Genomic DNA, 22,230 nt, shown 5'->3' with positions numbered 1-22,230 from the left:
ATTAGAGATGTAGTCTTGCCTGTACTGGGGAATGGGACATGAGACACCCAAATTACAACTTCCATGAGGCACCGCAGTGGATCAGATGGATGCAGAGAATAATGTAGACTCAAACAGAAACAAAACAGTTTATTTCAGATTGACAACCAAATTAAATTTTGAAATGGAACATTCTGACATATCTTAATAAAAATTATTGAACTTGTCATTTGCATTAAAGTTTCAATAGTTCAACATTACATCCTGAATCAGGATGAAATCAAATGTCAAAATATCAGAATTTCCTACTGGATGAAAATTCCATTTTTCTTTTAGCTCTAGAAATAATTGCCTTTGAGTTTAAGGTTCCTGTGAGCACCTCTAAAAATTCTGCTGCATTAGTTAGGTTAGGTGTCTTTAAAACTCAGATGATATTAGGACTCTTTCCTCTTAGTCAGCCTCACTTGTGGGTGATGCTTCAATGCAGCACAAGGGAAGGTGTCTGGCAAGCATCCAGTTGGAAGTTAAAGCTCTCATTGCCCTTTTCAAAAAGAACAATAAGTAATTTCAACATCCCCTCTCTCAAGGAAACACATGCTATTGTCTTAGACTGTATGAAAGCTAATGTTGAGTGCATAATGGCTGTTATATTTACCAGTTCAGTCAGAGCAGTAACGCAACATCTAGCTCAGTGTCATTAATTTGAAAATTTCTAGGATTATGAAAACCTCAAATCAAATTGTGTTCTGTTGTATCTGCTCATTTTGCAAAATATTTAATAGAATGCCAAACTCATATATCATACCTAGAAGGGGACCTCTTGAATAGCCAATAACGGTTCCCTTTTCCTCTGTCACTCTGATAACTTCGTAAAAATTTTAGTATTGTATTAGTGTCTATATAATCATTCTATTGTATGTACTGCTTTCAATGGATGAACTGGATAAGATAACCCTGTCCCCACAGCAATACCAGACCTCTTTTGAGATTCCGAAATTTTGGTGCACTCTTTTTTATTTTCCTGAACTTCTAGGTTTAGCCTGGGTCGGGAAGCAGAATTACCAAAATACTTCAAGAAATTTTGTTTCTCTCATATTTCAAGTCCAACAAAAGATTGGGGCAGGAACTGTATCTTACAAAACTATAAAGCTCCAAGAACTCTCCTGATGCTGTATAAATAACATCACAAGAAATTCTGTTCTCATGAGACTTACAGGCAAACTTTAATTATGGTTGCTTATTCAAACTGAAACTCTCTAGAAGTACCCCCTCATTACTGCTGGACTAAATTAAGGAAGGAATGTAATTAGTTTTGTCTTATGTGATGCCACATCTTTGTGATCAATAAGATATAGTTGTGTGTGTCAATGACAGGAAAGTTCAAATAAAAGTTGTTCCCTTACATTATAATAATGAAATATAGCACACCACACAAATGTTTTTGAAAGGAGTAACATTTTTAAAAGGCAGAAATATGAATGCACTAAATCAGAAATTAGAGCAGGGAGTGCTAAATTAATACAAGGGTTTAAAATGAACTTTTTGAGCTATATTCATCCTTAGTGTAATTCCCCTGGCTTCAGTTGAGTTATATAGGAATATATCAGACATCTTATGTAAAAAAATGATAATATGCATTTTCTGAAAAAGTGTCCTTTAAAATAATTCTGTAAATTGAAGTCATGCAAGTAGGCACTGATCCAGCAAAGCACTTAAGCACATGCTAGCGAATAGCCCCATTGCCATCCATGGACTGCATAGTGCAATTCAGGAAGGGTCATGCAAAGGTGGCTGTAAAACCACTGAAACTATTCACATGCTTAAAGTAAAGAACACGCTTAAATGTTTTGCTGGATTGGGACCCTATGTCCCGAGACTTCAGAAAAGAAAGTTGATTTAATGCTGTGGACCAGTTTGTTGAAAGCTGTTTATTTTTTTCCCCAATCTCTTTATTTTTATTTCTTTAATCAGAATACCCCCAGGGAAGAGTTTATTTGACAAGACTCCACCAATCTCTGAAGGGGAGAAAAGGAAAAATTACTGCAGATGTCAGAAGGAGCACACTCTATCTCTGCACTCTGTAACTACACCAAATGCCTTTCAGAGGTCTTTTCCACAATCTCTAGGCTGCCATTATGATAATGTGGATTATACTTCTGCAATCCCACATCTAGATGTTACATCAGAATATGTCACTCGCTTAGAAATAGAATCTACTTTAAGAAGTGATGGGAAATTGTTGGCCAAAGCATTTGATCAAAGATATCTGCCTAAATCAGCCAAAAAGCGAGATAGCCACGATAGCAGATTAAAACAATACGCACAAAAAGTTTCCTTGAAAAATCAAAAAAACAACAGTTTTATTAACTCTACTAAACCAGAAGAAGTGCTAGATAGAGCAAAAAGGCAAGAAGACTATTCTGAATACTTACCTTTTTATCCATTTCAAAATGAGAGTCAAAAGGACTTGGAAAGCTTTGCATATTTTTTCCCAGAGGATTACTTTGAAGGGATTCAGCCGAAAGTTCAGTCAATATGGCCTACTCCAGGTGGCCTAACCTCAACCAAAGCCTTGGAGATCTGTCAGCAGGTTCTTGCTAATTCTACTATTGGCTCCATCTGTAAAGACATCCTTGGGAGACAGCTGGATAAGGCAATTGATATGTGCCTTTTAGATCTGCAACTCAAGGATGACCTGGCGTGGGGAGGTGCAATGATAGCGTTTTTGGAAAATGAGTGTGAAAGAAAAGTGCTAGAAAATAGAACTAAGCTGTTTCATACAGCAAATGGGCTACTTGCCACTCACGAGGAAATACTCACAGCTCTCAGGTGTCCCAATTTCTGTAATGGCAACGGGCAGTGCACAGAGTGGGGGTGCCGATGCTTTGAAGACCACAGTTCCTATGACTGTAGCATTGCCAAGAGTGAGTAAAACATTCTGTTTGTTCCTATTCTGCCCATCTTCTTATGGTATTAGAGTTATTAGGTGAAACATCTGTACAGAGTTGTTTGCTCTTCAAATAGCTTTACCAGTAAGTTATTTGATGAATTAGTAATCAGTGCTTTGACCTTGAAAAGCTGAACAAAATATCTTGTTGGCTGGTCTTTCGCTTTTTTACCTCAGTAACATTTTAAAAATGGATTTTAGAAGCCCCTTAACAAATTGGTTTTACAGAAGTGATTTTCTTTACATCTGATCTGTCACCTGCACACTGACAAACACACTGCTGCCAAGAATGAGGGTCCTCCTAATACTGTGGTCGATACACAGGCTAGCACTGCATAGATGGCTCTTTCTTCTTTACTATTAGAAAATAAAATTTGTAAATGAATTTCAAATGTTACAGTAATCCAAAGCAGCGAGAGGAATAAGTAATGTTTGCAAAGTTAAATGACCATGTAACTGGCTATGGGATCAATTTTAGCCTCAGATATGTTCATAGGGCTTATATAGACGTTGCTTGGTGTTAACATGCATCTGTGGACATAATTTGGCCCAAAGGTCCTGATTACACAAACATTTATGCACATACTTACATTCAGGCACATAAGTAGCCCCTTGAAGTTTATGGGTTTGATTCTCATTTAACCTCAGGCCTCTCAGTGTAAATGAGGAACCATTGTGCCAATGTGACTACTTACAGTGCTTGAAGATACGCATGTGCATAAATGTTTGCAAGATAGAGTTATACGTTGGAAATTTAAGCTCCGATTCAGCAGTTTGTTCAAGCACATGCTTAAACTTAGGAATGCAAGATTTAAGCGCATAAGTACATTTATGAATAAGGATGAGAAGACTCATGTGCTTCAAGTTAAGCACGTGCTTAAGTGTTTTGACTTAATGTAATGCAAACATGAAAACTTTTTTTTATTTGTGGAAATGCTGGGCTAATAATATTTACACAGTAGTTTACTGAACAACTTTTGCTTGTTTAAGCAGAGGGTTTTTTCAGTTATTTACCCAGCTGATACAATATTAATACATTATTATGTTTGGTGCATAATTTATTTGCTGAATTTTACAAAGTTTTCCTGACCAACTGTTTCATGTCTTTTTCTATTTTGCCCAGCTTCAATCTATGTGGGGAAATTCTTTTGAACAGATTTTTTCCTGTGGATAAATTTCAAGAGAGAGAGAGGGAGGTTTTTAGAAGTCCCTTCTGGTTTTTCAGTCAGCAGTGCTACCTATCAAGTAATAAATGATGGTAGCGGTTATATATGGCTTTATTTGGCAACATTGCTTTGACTGCTAACAAGCAACAGACTAGAGAAAAGAGCCTGAGACAGCACAGAATGGCAAAAATTGAAAACAAAAATGCACATCAGTTGCTGCAAATACAAACTGATAGACATCCCTGTGTATTGACTGTTTGATTTGCAGCTCAATCAAACTCCAGAGGGTGTTTTCTCAATAATTCCTCCCTTTGGGGACTTTAGTTTATTACTCTAATAAGTTCAAAACACTACAAATCTTCCATCTAGCCTTCCTAGTTGTCCCACGCCCTTGATGCAGGATTCATAGTCCTGTTGCTGCAAAGGCACGCTCCTCCTCCTCCTCCTTGCAGGTTCTCCCCCAGACCTTCCACCTTGAAGTTCAGTTTCTCAGCCTAGGCCTCCTCATTGGCTCTTCACTAGCTTTTCTTAAATAAAAGTCTGCACTCCCTGAAGTTTTTCCCCAAATGTCGACAGGCTACCCTTTTATCTTCCAGAAGGTCTGTTTCTTAGTCACATGCCCCCCCCCCCCCATCACATGCGCCTTGTACTCGGTCCTGGGTTAAACTTGGCACAGTTTGGAAAATGTAAATCTCATATCCAATTTGCTACTGAACATGAATTCACTATCCTAGGTATAAAATTAACATTCATATCATCATCGGTGTTTCTAAAAAAAAAACCCACAGAAGGACATTTTCTGTTACCACTTTCCCAGGCACCTTTCTCAGAATTTCATCACATTTCATTTAAAAAGAAACACACTCAAGCTCTTTCAGTTCAACCATGTATACTTTATATTCTGCCAACCTAAATACCTTCTGCAGTTTCAGTTGGATATAGGATTCTTCTTACCTGTTAACACCACACTGCAACAAAACACAGCTCCTGTGTTCCTTGCAAAAGGTGGACTGAAGTGGATGATGTGATCCGTATATATTGCATATGTGTAAGGAAGAATGGCCACACTGGGTCAGACAAATGGTCCATCTAGCCCAGCATCCTCTTCTCTGTAAGTGGCCAATGTCAGATACTTCGGAAAGAATGAACAGAACAGAGCAATTATCAAGTGATCCATCTCCAGTCACAGCACCTGGCAGTCATAGGCTTAGGGACACCCAGAGCACGGGGTTGCACCCCTGATCATCTTGACTAATAGCCATTGATGGACTTACCCTCCATGAACTTATCTAGTTCTTTTTTGAGCTCCGTTATAGGTTTGACCATCACAACATCCCTTAGCAATGGGTTCCACAGCTTTACTATGCGCTGTGTGAAGAAGTACTTCTTTTTATTTGTTTTAAGCCTGCTGCCTATTAATCTCATTGTGTGACCCCTCGTTCTTGTGTTATGTGAAGGAGTAAATAATACTTCCTTATTCACTTTCTCCACACCACTCCTGATTTTATAGACCTCTATCATATCCCCCTTTAGTCATCTTGTTTCCAAGATGAACAGTGCCAGTTTTTTTAATTTCTCAGCATATGGAAGCTGTTTCATACCCTTAATCATTTTTGTTGTCCTTCTCTGTACTTTTTAAAATATAATATATGTTTTTGAGATAAAGCTACCAGAACTGTACCCAGTATTCAAGGTATGGGCATACCATGGATTTATATAATGGCATTATCATATTTTCTGTCTTATTATCTATCCATTTCCTAATGGTTCCTAACATTCTGTTAGCTTTTTTGACTGCTGCTGCACATTAAGCAGATATTTTCAGAGAACTATCCATAATGACTGCAAGATCTCTTTCTTGAGTGGTAACAGCTAATTTAGACCCCATCATTGTGTGTGGATAGTTGGGATTACGTTTTCCATTGTGCATTACTTTACTTTTATCAACATTGAATTTCATTTGCAATTTTCTTGCCCACTTACCCCAGTTTTGTGAGATCCCTTTGTAACTTTTCACAGCCAGCTTTGGATTTAACTATCTTGAATCATTTTGTATCACCTGCAAACTTGCCACCTCACTGTTTACCCCTTTTTCCAGATCATTTATGACTATGTTGAACAGCATATACCCCTGGAGGACCCTCAGATCCCTGGGGAACCCACTATTTACCTCTCTCCATTCTGAAAACCGACCATTTATTCCTACTCTTTGTTTCTTGTCTTATTGGTCCATGAGAGGACCTTCCCTCTTATCCTATGATTGCTGACTTTGCTTAAGAGCCTTTGGCGAGGGGCCTTGTCAAATACTTTCTGAAAATCCAAATATACCATATCCACTGAATCATCCTTCTCCACAAGTTTGTTGACCCCCTCTAAGAATTCTAATAGATTGGTGAGGCATGATTTCCCTTTACACCAGCCATGTTGACCCCTCCCCCAATAAATCATGTCCATCTATGTATCTGATCATTCTGTTCTTTAGTATAGTAAATAGTGCTTCCTTCTGCAACCTCCTCCACTGTACATTTCTCATTTGCAACTAAGGGTATGTCTATACTACCCGCCGGATGGGCAGGCAGCGATCGATCCAGCAGGGGTGGATTTATCGCATCTAGTCTAGACGTGATAAATCAACTCCCAAGCACTCTCCCATCGACTCCTGTACTCCACCGGCACGAGAGGCACAGGCACAGTCGATGGGGAAGCAGCAGCAGTCGACTCACCATGGTGAAGACACCGCAGTGAGTAGATCTAAGTACATCGACTTCAGCTACGTTATTCCCAGTGTAGACCAGGCCTAAGAGCCTGGATCATATTTTTTACCTAATTAACATTTATAAAGTCCTTTGAAATCCATGGACAAAAACAACTATAGAAGTGCAAAGTACATTTTTTATACAAGAAATTGTCTAAAACATTTTATTGCAGGCATCCATCTTGGGGTGCTTTATAGTTACACAAGCTAGAGAGGGCAAAGGAAAGACACAAAAATGGAGGAGAATCAAACTAAAAAGGAGTAAATATCGCCAAAGTGAGTCACTACTGCACATTTTTCTTTGAAAAAAGAAAAATCCTTAACAAATGAAAACAAGCAGATGCAGCTGACCTGGAGAACCTTTAACATTTGCTTTTTCCATTTTCCACAATACCAGTGAGATTACACATGCTGCCTTCTGAGAAACAGCAAGCAGTTTCTTTGGACTTAAAGCAACAGTCGCCCACAAAATACCGATATACCCAATCCATAGACATCCAATAGCTACTCACATCAACAGAAAAAAAGTTAAAAACAAACAGCTACACAACACGGTCTTACTAGGTGTGGTCAAACTATTAATTGCAAATAACTTATCTTAAAAATTTAGCATTTTTTTTTCATTTGTGAATTGCTTGCCAGCAGATTGATTTTAGACCCTACTCGTGCAATTTGATTCATATGGACCATCCCTGGTCCCCTGTGAAGCCTTTTTGAAGGGTTTTAATGCCTGAATATTTACAAATACTGTATACACAGGGTATACACAAACATGACTGAACCAAGAGCTGTTTCATATTTAAAAATCTGTTCACCCACTGGTTGGCAGTATTCTGTATGCTCCTAGCTATTCTTACAACCTGAAACTAAAGCTGGTTGAAATTTTTCATTCAAAACTTTTTTATATATTTATTTAATTTATTTATTTTTAAACAAAAATGGCTTTTTTTCTTTTTGGGGGGGGGGGTCAAAATGAAAATTTCTATGGGGAGTGCTCATTTGCCATTCACTTTTTATTTTCATTGAAAAACTGAAACTCTCAATTTTTTTAGTTTTTGATTGCCAAAAACCAAATATATATCTCTATATAGAGATATATAGATGTCAGCTGAAGATGTGTAGTCTGGGACCACCAAAAGCAAAAAAAATATTTAAAGCCTGAAAAATGTAGGTTTTCAGCCAACATTTTTTGGGAGGGGAGAGTTTGTTGAAGAAAAGAGAGACATTTTCAGTTTCTCAATGAATATCTTTGAAGAAACATTTTGGCAAAAATAAAAATTTTTATTTTCATTTCAGTTTTTCACAGCGACAGAAAATATTTCTCGATCAGTTCTACCTTAAACATAACTCTAGTTATAGCAAGCAACTAAAATTGGTCATGTAGCACAGCTTGTGAAGTAGTTCACAGAATTCATGTCTGTTTTCACACACACAGTTTTCTGGAACATTTACCTTTGGGGTTGTGAATGTCTATATTTGGTCTCTTCCCAAAAGTGATTTAAAGAACATGTTGACAAAGTCCTTTGGGCTTTTTCAGTTATGGGATGAGTACAAGGAATATATGTTTTTGCTAGTGCTGAATCAGACTACAGAAAAATGGCTCATACTGTAGTTTGAAGTTTTGCATAAAGATAGTCCTTTTTGAGGACTGAAATCTTTGTTTGGGTTGAGGAACATACTGCTGAAAATTACTTCTGAACATGTTCAGTGGCCACTGCTAAGACTTTGAGAAAAGTTAGAAAAGTTTGAGAAATCATTAGAAAAGACTAATGATTAAGGAAATCTTAATTTTTGCATTTCCTAAATTTTGAGTGCTTTGCAACCTTAATAATGTTCTTTTCATGTAGTTTTGTTTGTGTGTAACATATACATATTGCATTCAGTCTTACTCCCACTGAACTCGGTGTCAAAAACACAATTACATCGATAGCAAGATTTGGCTATAATTGTTATTAAAAGCAATGGGAGCAAGTTTGGGCCCCCAATTATCCACAACAAAAGACTGTTAAACCCTTTGCTTCACTGTTTCTGTTTTCTTCAAATATAGCTGGTATATGAGTTTTCAGGAAGATTTAAAGTTTGAAGAGGTAGGAACAAACTGATTTTTAGCTACAGGGAATAAAAGAAATATTAGATAAATGTCAAAAGTCAAATCAGTGTAATATTTTAATGACTTAACTCATGTTTCCCATTGTGCAGAACTTTTCTCCTTTGTCTTCAGACGAATTCTATAATTTTTCAGGCTTAATTAATTTTTAAGCCAAATTTATAGGGAAGAAAAAATGGGCCTTTGCAATGGAAGTTGGTTGCAATCTTAAATATGTAGAGGCTACTTCATCTCCACAATATTCATAGATTACAAGGCCAGAAGGAACAAATGTGATCATCTAGTCAGACCTCCTCTTGATGCAGGTTATAGGACTTCCTGGAATTAATTTCTGTTTGAACTAGAGCATTGGTTGATAAAGATAATAGCACTGAAGTAATCTATTTGGACTTCTTTAAGGTGTTTCACTTGCTACCACACATTTTGATTAAAAACCCTAGAAAAATATAAAATTAACATGGTACACATTACATGGAATAAAAGCTGGCTATTTGATAGGTCTCAAAATGTAATTATAAATAGGGAATCATCATTGAGTGAGTGTGTTTCTAGTGGGGTCAGTCCTGCAAGGATCTGTTTTAGGCTATATGCTATTTAACATTTTTATCAATAACCTAGAGGAAAATAAAGTCATCACTGATAAAGTTTGCAGATTGCATAAAAATTGGGGAAGTGGAAAATAACGAAGAGGACAGGTCACTAATATAGAGTGATCTAGATCACTTTGTAAACTTGGTGGAAACAAACAATATGCATTTTAATACAGCTGAATGTACTAAATACATACATCTAGGAACAAAGAATGTAGGTTATGCTTACAGGATGGTGGATTCTATCCGGGATGCAGTAACTCTGAAAAAAGTCAGAGGGATGGATATGGATAATCAGCTCCCACTGACATTTATACTGTGGCCAAAAGAGATAATGCCATCCTGAGATGCAAACAGGGGAATCTTGAATAAGAGGAGAGAGGTTATTTTACCTCTGTATGTGGCACTGGTACAACTGCTGCTGAAATACTGTGTCCAATTCTGGTCTTATTCAAGAAGGATGTTGATAAATTGGAGAAAGTTCAGAGAAAAGCCACAAGAATGATTAAAAGGATTAGAAACCCTGCCTTATAGCAATAGACGTAAGGAGCTCAATCTATCCAGCTCAACAAAGAGAAGGTTAAGGGCTGAATTAATTACAGTCTATAAGAACCTACATGGGCAACAAATATTTAATAATGGACTGTTCAGTCAAGCAGACAAAGTTATAAACTAATCCAATGGCTGGAAGATGAAGGTAGACACATTCAGACTGGAAATAAGGTGTAAATTTTTAACAGGGAGAGTAATTAACCATTGGAACAATTTACCAAGAGTTTTGGTGGATTCTCCATCACTGATAATTTTAAAATCACAATTGGATGTTTGTTCTAAAATAAATGGTCTAGAATTTGTTTTGGGGAACTTCCATGGCCCGTGTCATACAGGAGGACAGACTAAATGATCATGATGGTCCCTTCTGGGTTTGCAATCTATGAACCTATGAAATTAATGTGTTTAGTATAAACGTGCCAAAGTTAATGTTGTTTGAACCTTAACTTTTACAGTCACTGACTTTATGATTTAATCTATACTTGCTTAACATTGCAGCAACACAGAGCTTTTTTTTTTTTTTTTTTTTTTACATTTAATGGACAAAAATGTTAAGAGAAGATTGTGTTTGTCATAAAACTAGGCTTGGAAGGATTTGAATTTTTATCAGTAAACATCAGTATATGTGAGTTTCACTGTGCACACACAAACTAATGAAAGAGTATATCCATTGATAATAATTGAAATTTACAGATAGGCCAAATGATGAAATGCTGCTTGAGCACTTATTAGAGTTTGATTTAAGGCTATTTGCTTTGAATATTTTGACATGAGGCTAACAATTTATGTTTTAATTATTATGAAGCTTTAGCTTTTTGAATCTCATCATCTACTACTGCCATTAAATAATTGTCTGACCACCCCCAAAATTTCCTGCAACTGTGAAAATTTAAATCAATAAAAATAGAAAAAAATGCATAAAAATTAACATTGCTATTATCCATCAAAATTATTTAAAAAATAAAAATTAAATTCTGCCAAGCCTGCATTAAACCTATTCACAGATATGAGTGCTATAGTGTCACACAGTAAAGGGAGCAATTTAAACAGCAATGCTGTGTTTGTTAAACAGCAGTTAAAATATTATCTTCAGTTCTCAGAACTGAGTATCTCTCTATCTTTTTATCTCAACTCTTCTAAGATATCAAGGGTGAACTCCTGGCCCCGCAGAAGTCAATGGGAATTTTCAGTGGAAAAATCCCAATGACATCAGTAGGGTCAGGCTTTCGCACCAGAAAACACTCCTGGTAGCAAAGAACTAAAATACCCCCACACCAGTAAAGATGTATATGCCAATAAAAACAGTATCAACCAACTGACTTGCAGGTCACGCATGCCTAATTCTAGCTTGTACAGGAACACTTGTACAGTCACTCATGGACAAGGACAAACAGCATAAGCCTCAGATTTCAATACACTCGTTTAGAGAATAAAAGGTGTAGAAGTTAAGGAAGAGGAAAGAATGGAATGGGGTTTCTGTAGGAGAAAGTACAAAGTTGCCTCACGCTTGCTTTAAGAGGTGCAAGACCCAAGATACAATAAAGTGTATGTTGCTATTGAACAGAGATTGTCCGCTGTGATGCTTAGTTAAATTCCACTCTCTGGAAGAAGTTACCAAAGGAGGAAAGGTACATGAATAATGAAGCAGAAGAAGAGTCCTTGTTCTGAACATGTCTGTACCCATAAGCTGCAGAACAAAGTATAGTATAACTTTCTCAAACCAGAATTTGCATGCATGTCTTAAAATTGTCACAACAGCAAAGAGAATAATACCAGGAGCATGTTTGAAATTTCTTGTCTCACACTCACCAAAATCCTACCCTTAGGATTGTACATGACAATGTGTTTCTGACATTGGAAATGTATATCCCTGAAGGGTATAGGAAAATAAGGTGTGCATATAGTATTTTTAAGGAATGAAAATACAACCCAGAACACATTTCAAATAATTCAGCATTTAAGCATATTTGAATTCACGAGAGGTGAATGTTTCTTGTAGATTTACTCCTCATGTAATGTTGATTTCAACAAGGAGCTGTCCAGGTGGCCAGAGTTATAATTATCCTCAAATGAAAACTGCAATTTAGAGTTGAAAGGCACCTCTGAAATTTGGCATTGCTCCAGAATCTTAGACTTTCTTAATGCTGCTTCACATTTAATAAAAACTCCCAACACCTGTAGACGGTGCTTAAAATGTCATTACCACCTGTAATTAAATGGAGAATCCAATTACCATGGTTAACAAATCAGGTTGGCGCCTCCAATTTCTATACATTGACCACATTGACTATAAAAAATTCCATAACCAGTAAAGTACACATAGATGGATATTATATGCAGCTTGTATAAAGCTCTCTAGAGCAATTACAAAATAAAAGGTAATGAGGAATAATAAGGACAAATCAGTTTAACTGAGGTAATGACACTTTAAGAGCTCTGGTTGCAAGTTTCAATTCAAATGTGGAAAGTTCTGGAAAAAAAATTCCAGCCATCAAAGCAAAAGAAAATAAACTTCTTAAAACATATTACAGGACGACACGAAGCTAATGCTAAACCACCGTATTTAGGAATGTATCATTCTCATAGGAAGGTGAGGGAGCCATGTGTTTAAACCCTTGTATGCTGAGATGTGAATATGCCTCTTGATTTCAGCATTTCTGCTAAGAAGCTGTTTGGATCTAGCTGAATTTTTAGAGCTCTGAATCACAGCCAAACAGGTCCCCTGTAGCCACTTATAATAGCAGTTACATGAGTTACGCTGTATTATTTTTAAAATAATTCTATTGACCATTTTGAATTTTATCATACTGATTTTGGCCCAAATCTTGTTCTTTTACTGCAGCTGTAATTAGAGAATATTAATGAAAAACAAAAGCTATATTATATAATGCTAGGGGACTGAGTTAAAGCTACTGAAGTGGAAAACTTTGGAATGAAGGCTTCCCACGATCTTGTAGCACAGATGGCATATGAGATCTGTTAAGCCCTTCTGACTCCTCTGGCCCAAGATGGAGTACAAAGATAGCCAAGGGTGGAATATCATGGGGAATGAAGTTTAAAGCTGACCCTAAACATTATTTTGCTCTCATTGTTTATGTTATAGAACAAAACAGAAGGGAAAATTAAAAGGGAAGATTGAAAATGCTTTGAGTCCTAAGGGGAAGGGTGCTATCTTCAGTTTTTATTAGTTAAAAAAAACTGCTGTTGAGATTTTATATGAGAACATATTGACTTTGAAATAAATATGGTGCTTTCACTGCTATCAGCTCCATGGTCCTTAATCTCCAGATCATGACGGGCTGTGGAAATTATTTAAGGGCCATTAGTCTGTCAAGCAAATACATACTTTTTGGCACATTTAATATGTGGTTTATAGACATGATAGATCACAACAGCTTTGAGTAGGCCATTATGGTGCATTGGGTCGTGGACATTCTCTATGCATAAATTAGGCTATCTACTGCATACCAAACACTGAATGGAAAAACAGTTAATTTTTCAAACTTGGTTTACATTGATTTTTATACAGAAAGGCAATAGCTGCTCATGGAGTCTCATCTCTCTCTCATTGGCCCAGACTCTGCCACCCATACTTGTGTTAGGTAGTACTTTATTCTACTAGTAGCCCCATGGAAATCAGTAGAACAACCTGCAGAGCAAGGTGCTACTCAATGAAGATAAATGGGGTAGATTCTGGTCCTTTGAAATTAGCATCAATTCTGCCAGTGACTTCAGTGGGACTATGATTAGACACTTGATGAACACAGTAGGGTATTTTATAGGACAGTGCTGGCTTTTAGTAGGGAATAGTCATCTGAAATCACAAAACATCCCTCACATATATCAAATGAATCCAATTTTTAGAAGTTAGAATTAAATTACTATAGAAAAACCAAAACCAAAACACCTTCTCTTGGGGTAATTTTGGAAATCACCTTATATACCTGTGTGTAGGTTGAAATACATTTTTAACGGGACAAGTTATAGCAATCTATCAAAAATAGTCTTTTAAAAGAAATGCTGACATATCCTTAAGTATAGTGGAGATAGTGGACGTCACAGTGATTACCATTTAAGCCTTGTTGGCCAAAAGACTGAAACACTGCAATTATTAAACGGGCATTATTCTTTTGGAAGATTTCTTTCTTTTAAATCTAAGACCATGGACTTGAGTCTCTTCTCCTTTACACCCACATAATTTCATTGACTTCATATGAGTTAGGGCTGATTTTCACTAGCATACATGAGAAAATATCAGGCCTTTTGTCTTAAAAATATTCATTTCTTTTTCCCAAAGTCCCTCTTCATGTTATTGACTCCACTTTTCCATTCCATCATTCTGATTTTTCTTTCTTATTTAGCTGATTGTAAATGTTTGAATGTTTCCTGTGACTGTCCAGTATAATAGATGCTCCCATACTTCCTCCAAACACACACAAAGATGGCAAGTGAGGTAGAGTTGTTTATGTACTAGGAGCTAACACCCTCTTATTCCATCATATTCCTGTTCCTTTACTACTAATTTTTGAAACCCCAGGAGCATGGTATGCAGGTTTCCCATGTACAGTATGTAGCTGTTTAACATGCTGCTGCCACTCCGCTAGGATCAGGGTTTTTTGGTAGAGCTTAAATGTATTAAAAATACATTCTTACTTCCTTCAAGCTGATATTCCTAGTGTCTCCAAAGGAGTATGGCCTATGCACTGAGATAACTCTATTTTGCAGACGAGGCTGTGTAAAGTCTGTAAATGGAAACTTTTATGTTGAGGGTCAAAATCTCAACTTAATAAATTTTTCCCAGCCTACATGAGTATCTCAGAAAACAGATGTGGATGGAATATGAAAATGTATATCAAACATTGCAAAAATATTGGAATTTGTTAACTGTTTGGTTATTGCTTTGGTATATTTTTCAGTTACATCAAATAATGTTTTAATATGGATATTAAGTATTTTTTCAGATTTATCTGCAAGTTGCTTTTAGCACTATTAATTCCTTCCTCCCAGCTTGCACACACAGCCATATAAAGGCCCAATACTGCCCACTCTTAAGAACATAACTTTATTCATTTGAGTGGGCTCATTGACATCAGTGGGACCTTTCATCTGAATAAAATTACTTAATGGGCATGTCCAGAAGTGGGCCCTGAACACCTACAGAAAGATGCTTTTCTAGGATGCAGAACAAAGTGTTCAAACAAACACAATGAACAACTTTTATCAAGGAGGAACCCAGGCCTGGATGTCACTAGAGGTAACATTTTCAAAAGTCCCTTTTGAAAACAGAACTTAGGTGCTTTTGAAAAATGTACCCCAGATGCTTTTATACTTAGCAAACCAATGCTGCAATAGGACCATATTTCGGGAAATCACCACCATAGCATATACAAACCTCATGAAAAACTAAAATAAAACATTTTTGAACTAATTCTTACAGGTTTTGCTACTGAGATACTCTGATGTATGTTAAAGGCAAGAGATTTCCACAGCCACATAAAGCAGACTTCTAACTAAGAGTTTTGTAAGTGATTCTTAAGGGTTAACAAGCCTGGTTTAGTTTTGAAGTCTTTTTCTTTCCATAGCAATTTTAGTTTAAAATTTTTATAGTGATAATGTAATAAACACACATTTGAAAAGACAAACATCAATATCATCCTCAATCTATTGTTTTAACTCCCAATTCTTTCCATCCAAAGCACAAACCTGGCTGAGTTAGAGTGGGGTTATTAGCTTGATAGTTAAAAAGTCAATAGAAACTGAATTTTAAAAGGATATCAAATTCTTATCAGAGGGTACGTGGAAGGTTGCATGCTCAGTGATCCATATTGTTCCCTGAAGATCAGATCAGGGAGATTAGTCTTTTCTGCTGATTAGTTTATTTGCTTTAATGCAAAGCAGTGAAAGCAATTCAGTGAAGCATGTGGCTAAACAAGACCATTTTCTGAGTTATGGAGAATTCAATACTACAAAACTTCATAAAATGGGAAGTCTGACAACAGCCAGAACATTCAAATGTAAGTGTATAATTCTTTATACTGTGCTGCTTGAAGGCATTACAGGAAGCTTCAGACTTAAATCTTGCAAAACCAAAACCAAATGAAATGGGAAACCTTAGTTTCCTTACAGGATAGTTCATGAACACCCATAAAAAGCTTGTTCAATTTTGAATAGTAAACATGTTCATAAGAACCAAAGCTCATTTACAATTTGCAAACAGAAAAAACAAGGCAACATTCACCTACTAAAATACTCACTATGGACAATTCATCCTGCTCTGCTGTGGACATATAGGCCCTGATCCTGCAGACACTCATGTAGGTAAGTAACTTCACATAAGTAGCCCCTTAGAGTTCAATGTGACTAGTCACATGCCTAAAGATACTGACCAGGAGCCTAATCCAAAGTCCCATTAACTCTACAGGGCCTTGGATCAGATCCTACAAAGAAAGTTCTGACATACAGAAGTGGGCCAGTACCCACTGATTCCAGTGGCTACTGTTACACTAAGAAGCATAATTGTTTACAGCATTGGGACCATAGTCTTTTTTATTTTATTACTGCTCACCGGCATGATATAGGAACCTATGCTTAGGTACATATTTGAATGCCAACTCATACACAGATGTCAAAAATATTCAAATGAGACCTCCAAATCCAAAGTCCTGTTTCCTTCGCACATCATGACACTTTTGTGAAGAAAAGAGGATTTTCCTCTTAAATTTCCTGCACACTAATTGTTGTGCCACTTACGGCACAGCAGCTGGTTGGCATCCTACCACCAGAAATGGCTTCATTTCCATAGTGTACACATCTATAGTTTGTGAAGCACTTTGGAACACTTTGCATTGAATTACGTTGTGTTTTTGCTTCTCCTTTTTGCTATCAGTCAAGTTCATAGAACAGTATTGGCCTATACATTTGAAAAACAAATCTGTACATAAGCAGAATTTGGAAGAGAAGGATTTGAAATGCACTAGATTTCTTTTCCATTTGTCTTTCACACAGTTAGACATAAATTATCATCACATAACTAGATCACAGTTTTCATAAATGGATGCCAAAAATTAGACTCCTAACTCCATGATTAGGTACTAAGGTGATCCCAAGTGGAGCTGGTAGAAAAAATTCAAATGTTGACATATGCTTCTAAAAAACAAAACAAAGACAAAAAACACCAAGGATAATTTAAAAAAAAAACATATTCATCAAAAATTCATCCCATTTTCAACCACCTGGAATCGTTAGACCTACAAATCCAGGTAGAAGATACCATAAATATATATGGGAACATGCTTACCTGACTTCAGATCAATATTAAGAAATTATGGAATGGGTGGTCTGGAGGTGAAGTAAATACTAGATGTGTCAAGTTGACTGTGTAAGACATTTGAGAGTTTAGCATGGCTGGATAATTCTGGTTTGGCCCTGACATATATAGTTATATATATATATATATATATATAGTATATATATATACTATATATATATATATATTTGAGATAGTTGAGATGTGCACAGGATGTGAGCAAACCTTATAGAAACAGAGCAGAGCTTGCTTTACGGCAAACTACACGTCTACTTTAGGGGGCACCCTGGGAGTAGCCACATGTATTCCCGTACAGGAAATGGCTATATAAGTATATTCCTTTCTCCCACTCCTATATGGTTATAACCTAATATGATTTTTAAGCTCTATAAAGCTTTCAGATCGGAAATAATGGAAATAACACAATGTTAGCTACAACAGTACTAGCGGACACTGCTACTATCATGAAATACACAATGAAGTGGGTTTTTTGTTTTTTTTAATGCACTAACCATAGAAGAAAGCAATTGATCAAAAATGTTCACCACCTCTGACTAATAGTTTTGTATCTTACACGGCTACTCAACCAGCTGATGAGTGCCAATAAGCTTTACATTCTTTTTGTAAATACAGCATTTGTGCCCAACAGTACTTTTAATGCCACTGCAATAAAACCTTTAACAAAAAGAGGTTAAAAGGATTTCAAAAGCACAGGAGAAGCCTTTTACAATTTTCTATATTTGCTGTGCTTTCTCCCCTCCTCAAAAAATAAGTGACATGCAGCTATTCTACCTGAGCTGTGATCTGATGGGATCACAACATTTAAGCATCATTAGTCCCTATCAGATCTTTGATAGGAGAGCCTTCAAGGGAAAGGCAGGTGCTATAGGAGGTCCTATTGTCAATTCAGTTTGTGGAATTCTGTCCCTTGAATCAGAGCCAATGTACCATTATACTATAATATTAGGTAATACTGTGCTTCTGAAGGAGCTGTCTTAGATATACTGTAGCTCAAACCAAAGTTATGGGCTAGATACAGGAAATGGTGAAATTCTAAGGCCTCCGTTATGCAGGAGGTCAGACTACTTGATCATAATGGTCCCTTTTGGCCTAAAAAATCTATGAATCTTTACTGATGAAACATGAAACTGGTATCCTGACCTTTTGTAGTCATGATAGATGACAGACAAGTGCTCAGATACTGTGCTGATGGGGGTTGACACTTAGATCTATCCCATGGCACTTTTTGCAAGAGTAGAGGTATTAACTTCAGCATGCTGGCTAAATTTCTATTTGGGCATTGCATTCTGACTACCTAAAAGTGCCCAGATATACAACAACAGTATAGAAGAGAAATGAAGAACAACTTTAAAATTACAAGGGAAATGTACATCCGAGAAAAGGTTAATACCTGGGTTGGACTTTAACTCAATATGCTAACAATTTAAATATTCTCTTTCTGTATATTCTTTGGACAGTGATTCCACCATAGCATAAGGAAGCCCTAAAAACAATAAAACTCAGTAGTTCTGTCTTGCTACCCACCTGAGGATCATAAAGCACTTTACAAACATAAATGAGTGAAATTCCACCTGGTGCAGAGGGACAGCAAGGACTATGCAGCATTTAAAAGTATGTCTACACACCAACAAGACACCCACAGCTGGCCTGTGCTAACCAGCTCAGATTCATGGGGCTCGGGCTATAGGGCTGTTTCATTACTGTGAAAACTTCTGGCTCGGGCTGGAGCCTGAGCTCTAGGAGTCTGTGGGGTGGGAGGGTCCCAGAGCTTGGGCTCCAGCCTGAGTCCAGAAGTCTACACAGGAATGAAACTAGCACCACAGCCCAAGTCCCGGGAGTCCAAGTTGGCTGGCACAGGCCAGCCGTGGGTTTTAATTTGCTGTGTAGATATACCCTCTGTCCCAGATAAGCCTTCAAAATAGGGTTTAAGTAAGACTTTATGTGACGCCCAGGCCTAATTCTGGCTGTCTGCAGAGTTAAGTTTCACCCATTAATGACTTAACCCTCACCGTCACAACATGCCTGTGAGGTCGGTTAGTATTATTATATACACAGCTCCTTTAAAAGTGATATCTCTTAGCTAACTGATTAAATGAGTTGCAGAAAACTCATTGATATCAGCCTAGCAGCACTGTGTGTTCAATAGGATTACTATCTAACTAGAGGTTCATCCCCTTCGATGCTGATTGCTGCAGCTACCCTTGTACGGCTGTGCTATTTGTATGTGATGTTTCAAAGCAGATATACGAGGTATGTGAGCTATGAATACAAGGGAAAGTGTTTTTTTTTAAAAGCAGGGCAACAGTAAAAACAATTTGATAAAAATGAACTGAGTTTAATGCTTCTCTCTAAAGTTCTGTGTTTATTTCACCCTTTCAGAGAACACTCTGGAGATCACAGACTTAGAGAACAGGGGTCTCTGTGATATACGAGTTTCTGATTGTAACAGGATCCGGGTGTTTGGCTTCAGCTTCAGAGACTCTCCTGATCTGCACTGTGAGGTCACCAGATTGATTGTAAGCAATGTACCATGGGAGCGCAAAGTCAATCAGCAATACAGTAGAACTATTTACGTGCTTACATTTGTAAAAGCACCTAATCCTGTAAGGATCAGTGGCCCAGATCATAGAATCATAGTACTGAATACTGACTGATTTCAATAAATTGATTTCAATAGGAATTAGGTATCTAATTTAGGATCTGGGCCTGAGTCCCCTCCTATCCAATTGTCATTACCAGGTGCAGAACACCTTCAACTCCAGGTGCAAGCATATACATTGTAAGCAACGGTAACTGAAGCCAATCTAACATGATTGGGTCATAAGTGAGCCAAAGCAGTATATTCTCACCATTCTTTTTTTCTGCAAGCTTTGTTTAGCTCTTTTTTGGCTCAGCTATACCCGCATTCAACGAGGCCTAAAATCACAGTATTATTTCTCATTTTGTGCATCTGGAATCTGTATGCATGGCTGTATTTCTAAATGTATTTGAATGTGAAATATAATATTTAAATCATAGTTAAAGAAGGCTTCCCTGATATAGTGCCAGGATAGATTATTTTTCAAAATGAAGCTGTTCCCATCAAAAGATTAGGGGGCAAACCCTGCGCATTTACCCACACAAGTGGCCTGTTGAAGTCAGAAAGGGCTATACCCTGTTCCAAGAATAGCCAGGAGGAGGCAGTGGGCACTCTGCAATGGTTACAGCGCAGTTCTAAAGTTGCTATTGCAGTTCTGAAGCCTGTTGTAGTGTCCACTGCTCCTTGGAGGTATTGGCTGCTGGATTTCAAGTAGGTCCTACTCTTCTGACGGGCCTCACGCCTGCCAAGTCCCATCACTTAGGTGTCTCAGATGGAGGCAGGCTACATAGCACACAGTGAATGGGGACTCCTGCTTGAGCTGGTTTCCCTTGTGTAGCAGAACCATCTTGATTCTGCTTTTTCTGGGGCCCTCTGCAGCCTTGGAGGGGGAGGTGAGATTTGCTGCTAAAGGCTAAATTCTTTACATTATTAATTAGAAATATAAATATGTGCTGACAACTGGAATTCATTTGTATCTGGCTTCTGCCTGCATACATTTTCTTCTGTAGCATCTCAATGGCAACTGGATATCAAGAGAACAAGAACCCACAAAAGCAGATTTTCTCAGCTCTACGGCTGTTGACTGCCAGATTCCTGTTCTGAACAGCACAGAAACAGAGGCTGCGCGCTTCATGGCTGATGATGAACCATTCGCAAGGTGGCAAGTGAAAGTAGGAATTTTTTATATTACTAAAAGACAATTAATGAGAATATCAGTTTTTCTGGTAATTAAAATGCAGAGTAAAATATTATTCTCACCAATCATTAAATGTATATAGAAATATATACCTTTCATACCATTCAGGAAAAAACAAAGCAAAACAAAGTCACAATATTGTGGACATATTTTAAAGGCAAGGATAAGGTGCAAATTCCAATCACTGTTCCTGGTAGTCATCTAAGATTGATGCACTAGTCTAATCAATTGTTAATCACTAGTATTTCACTTCTGGAGACCCAGGTTCAAAATTCTGATAAGATCACAAGTAAAAAGGAATCTTGTCTCATCCTGTTGTATTGTATATTTTACTGTACATCACAAGACCACTGTACAGACTGGTATAATTGACAGTCTTTTCTGAGGTGAGTGCCAGGATTAGCACTGTACAAGCAACGATGCATCAGATGAGGACTGAAGTGCACTGGCAGAGCTATAGGAGAAAGCTTTCAGAGCACCTGCTCACACTGTGCCTGGCTCTGCTGTGATTTCAGCCCCTCACTTTAATCAGCCTTAAATATTTACAGAAAATCAGTACCCTGGTGACCCTGTACCTGCTGCTTCTACTCGGGTAGTCTCACCCCTCCAACAGGACAATTATTAACTATTATATTTTATGGAAAATACACGTGCATCTCTCTCACACACACATTCTAGCTTTGTATTTTTCCACAAAACGCAATTTTGTCAAGGTTGAAAATCTGAGATAAAAAACAACTAAACAAACTGTAGCTGGAAAAATCAGGGAGACTCTAGGAGCAATTGTAGATGTGCTTTGAAAATCATTATTATACCTCGAATGTCAACAGCAAACATTTAATAAACTAGCTACAATCCATTATCACTGCTTTCATTGCAACACAGTGCTTTGGTAACTGTCTGTAATATGGACATACTAGTTGCATGCTAAAATCCATGCTGCCCTGGTCAATGGGAGAAGTCCAGGGATGTGGAGGCCCTTAGACTCTGTATCTATACTCCTGCCCTCTATTAATAACTAGATAGATAGA

General features: G+C 37.3%; 1 protein-coding gene across 1 annotated transcript in view; it reads left to right on the top strand.

Annotated features, from left to right (window-relative positions):
• Window positions 1-22,230, top strand: part of LOC141995842 (von Willebrand factor D and EGF domain-containing protein-like) — a 245,954-nt gene that overhangs the window by 120,588 nt on the left and 103,136 nt on the right. Inside the window, exons 12-14 of the mRNA XM_074967290.1 lie at window positions 1,951-2,903; window positions 19,803-19,939; window positions 21,012-21,173. Coding sequence (XP_074823391.1) covers window positions 1,951-2,903; window positions 19,803-19,939; window positions 21,012-21,173 — 1,252 coding nt within the window. The remainder of the gene's footprint in view (window positions 1-1,950; window positions 2,904-19,802; window positions 19,940-21,011; window positions 21,174-22,230) is intronic.

Source organism: Natator depressus, chromosome 11, assembly GCF_965152275.1.
Source record: "Natator depressus isolate rNatDep1 chromosome 11, rNatDep2.hap1, whole genome shotgun sequence".
Lineage (NCBI taxonomy): Eukaryota > Metazoa > Chordata > Testudines > Cheloniidae > Natator > Natator depressus.
Note: the sequence above shows the minus strand (reverse complement) of the source record. Positions and strands in the feature narration are given on the sequence as shown.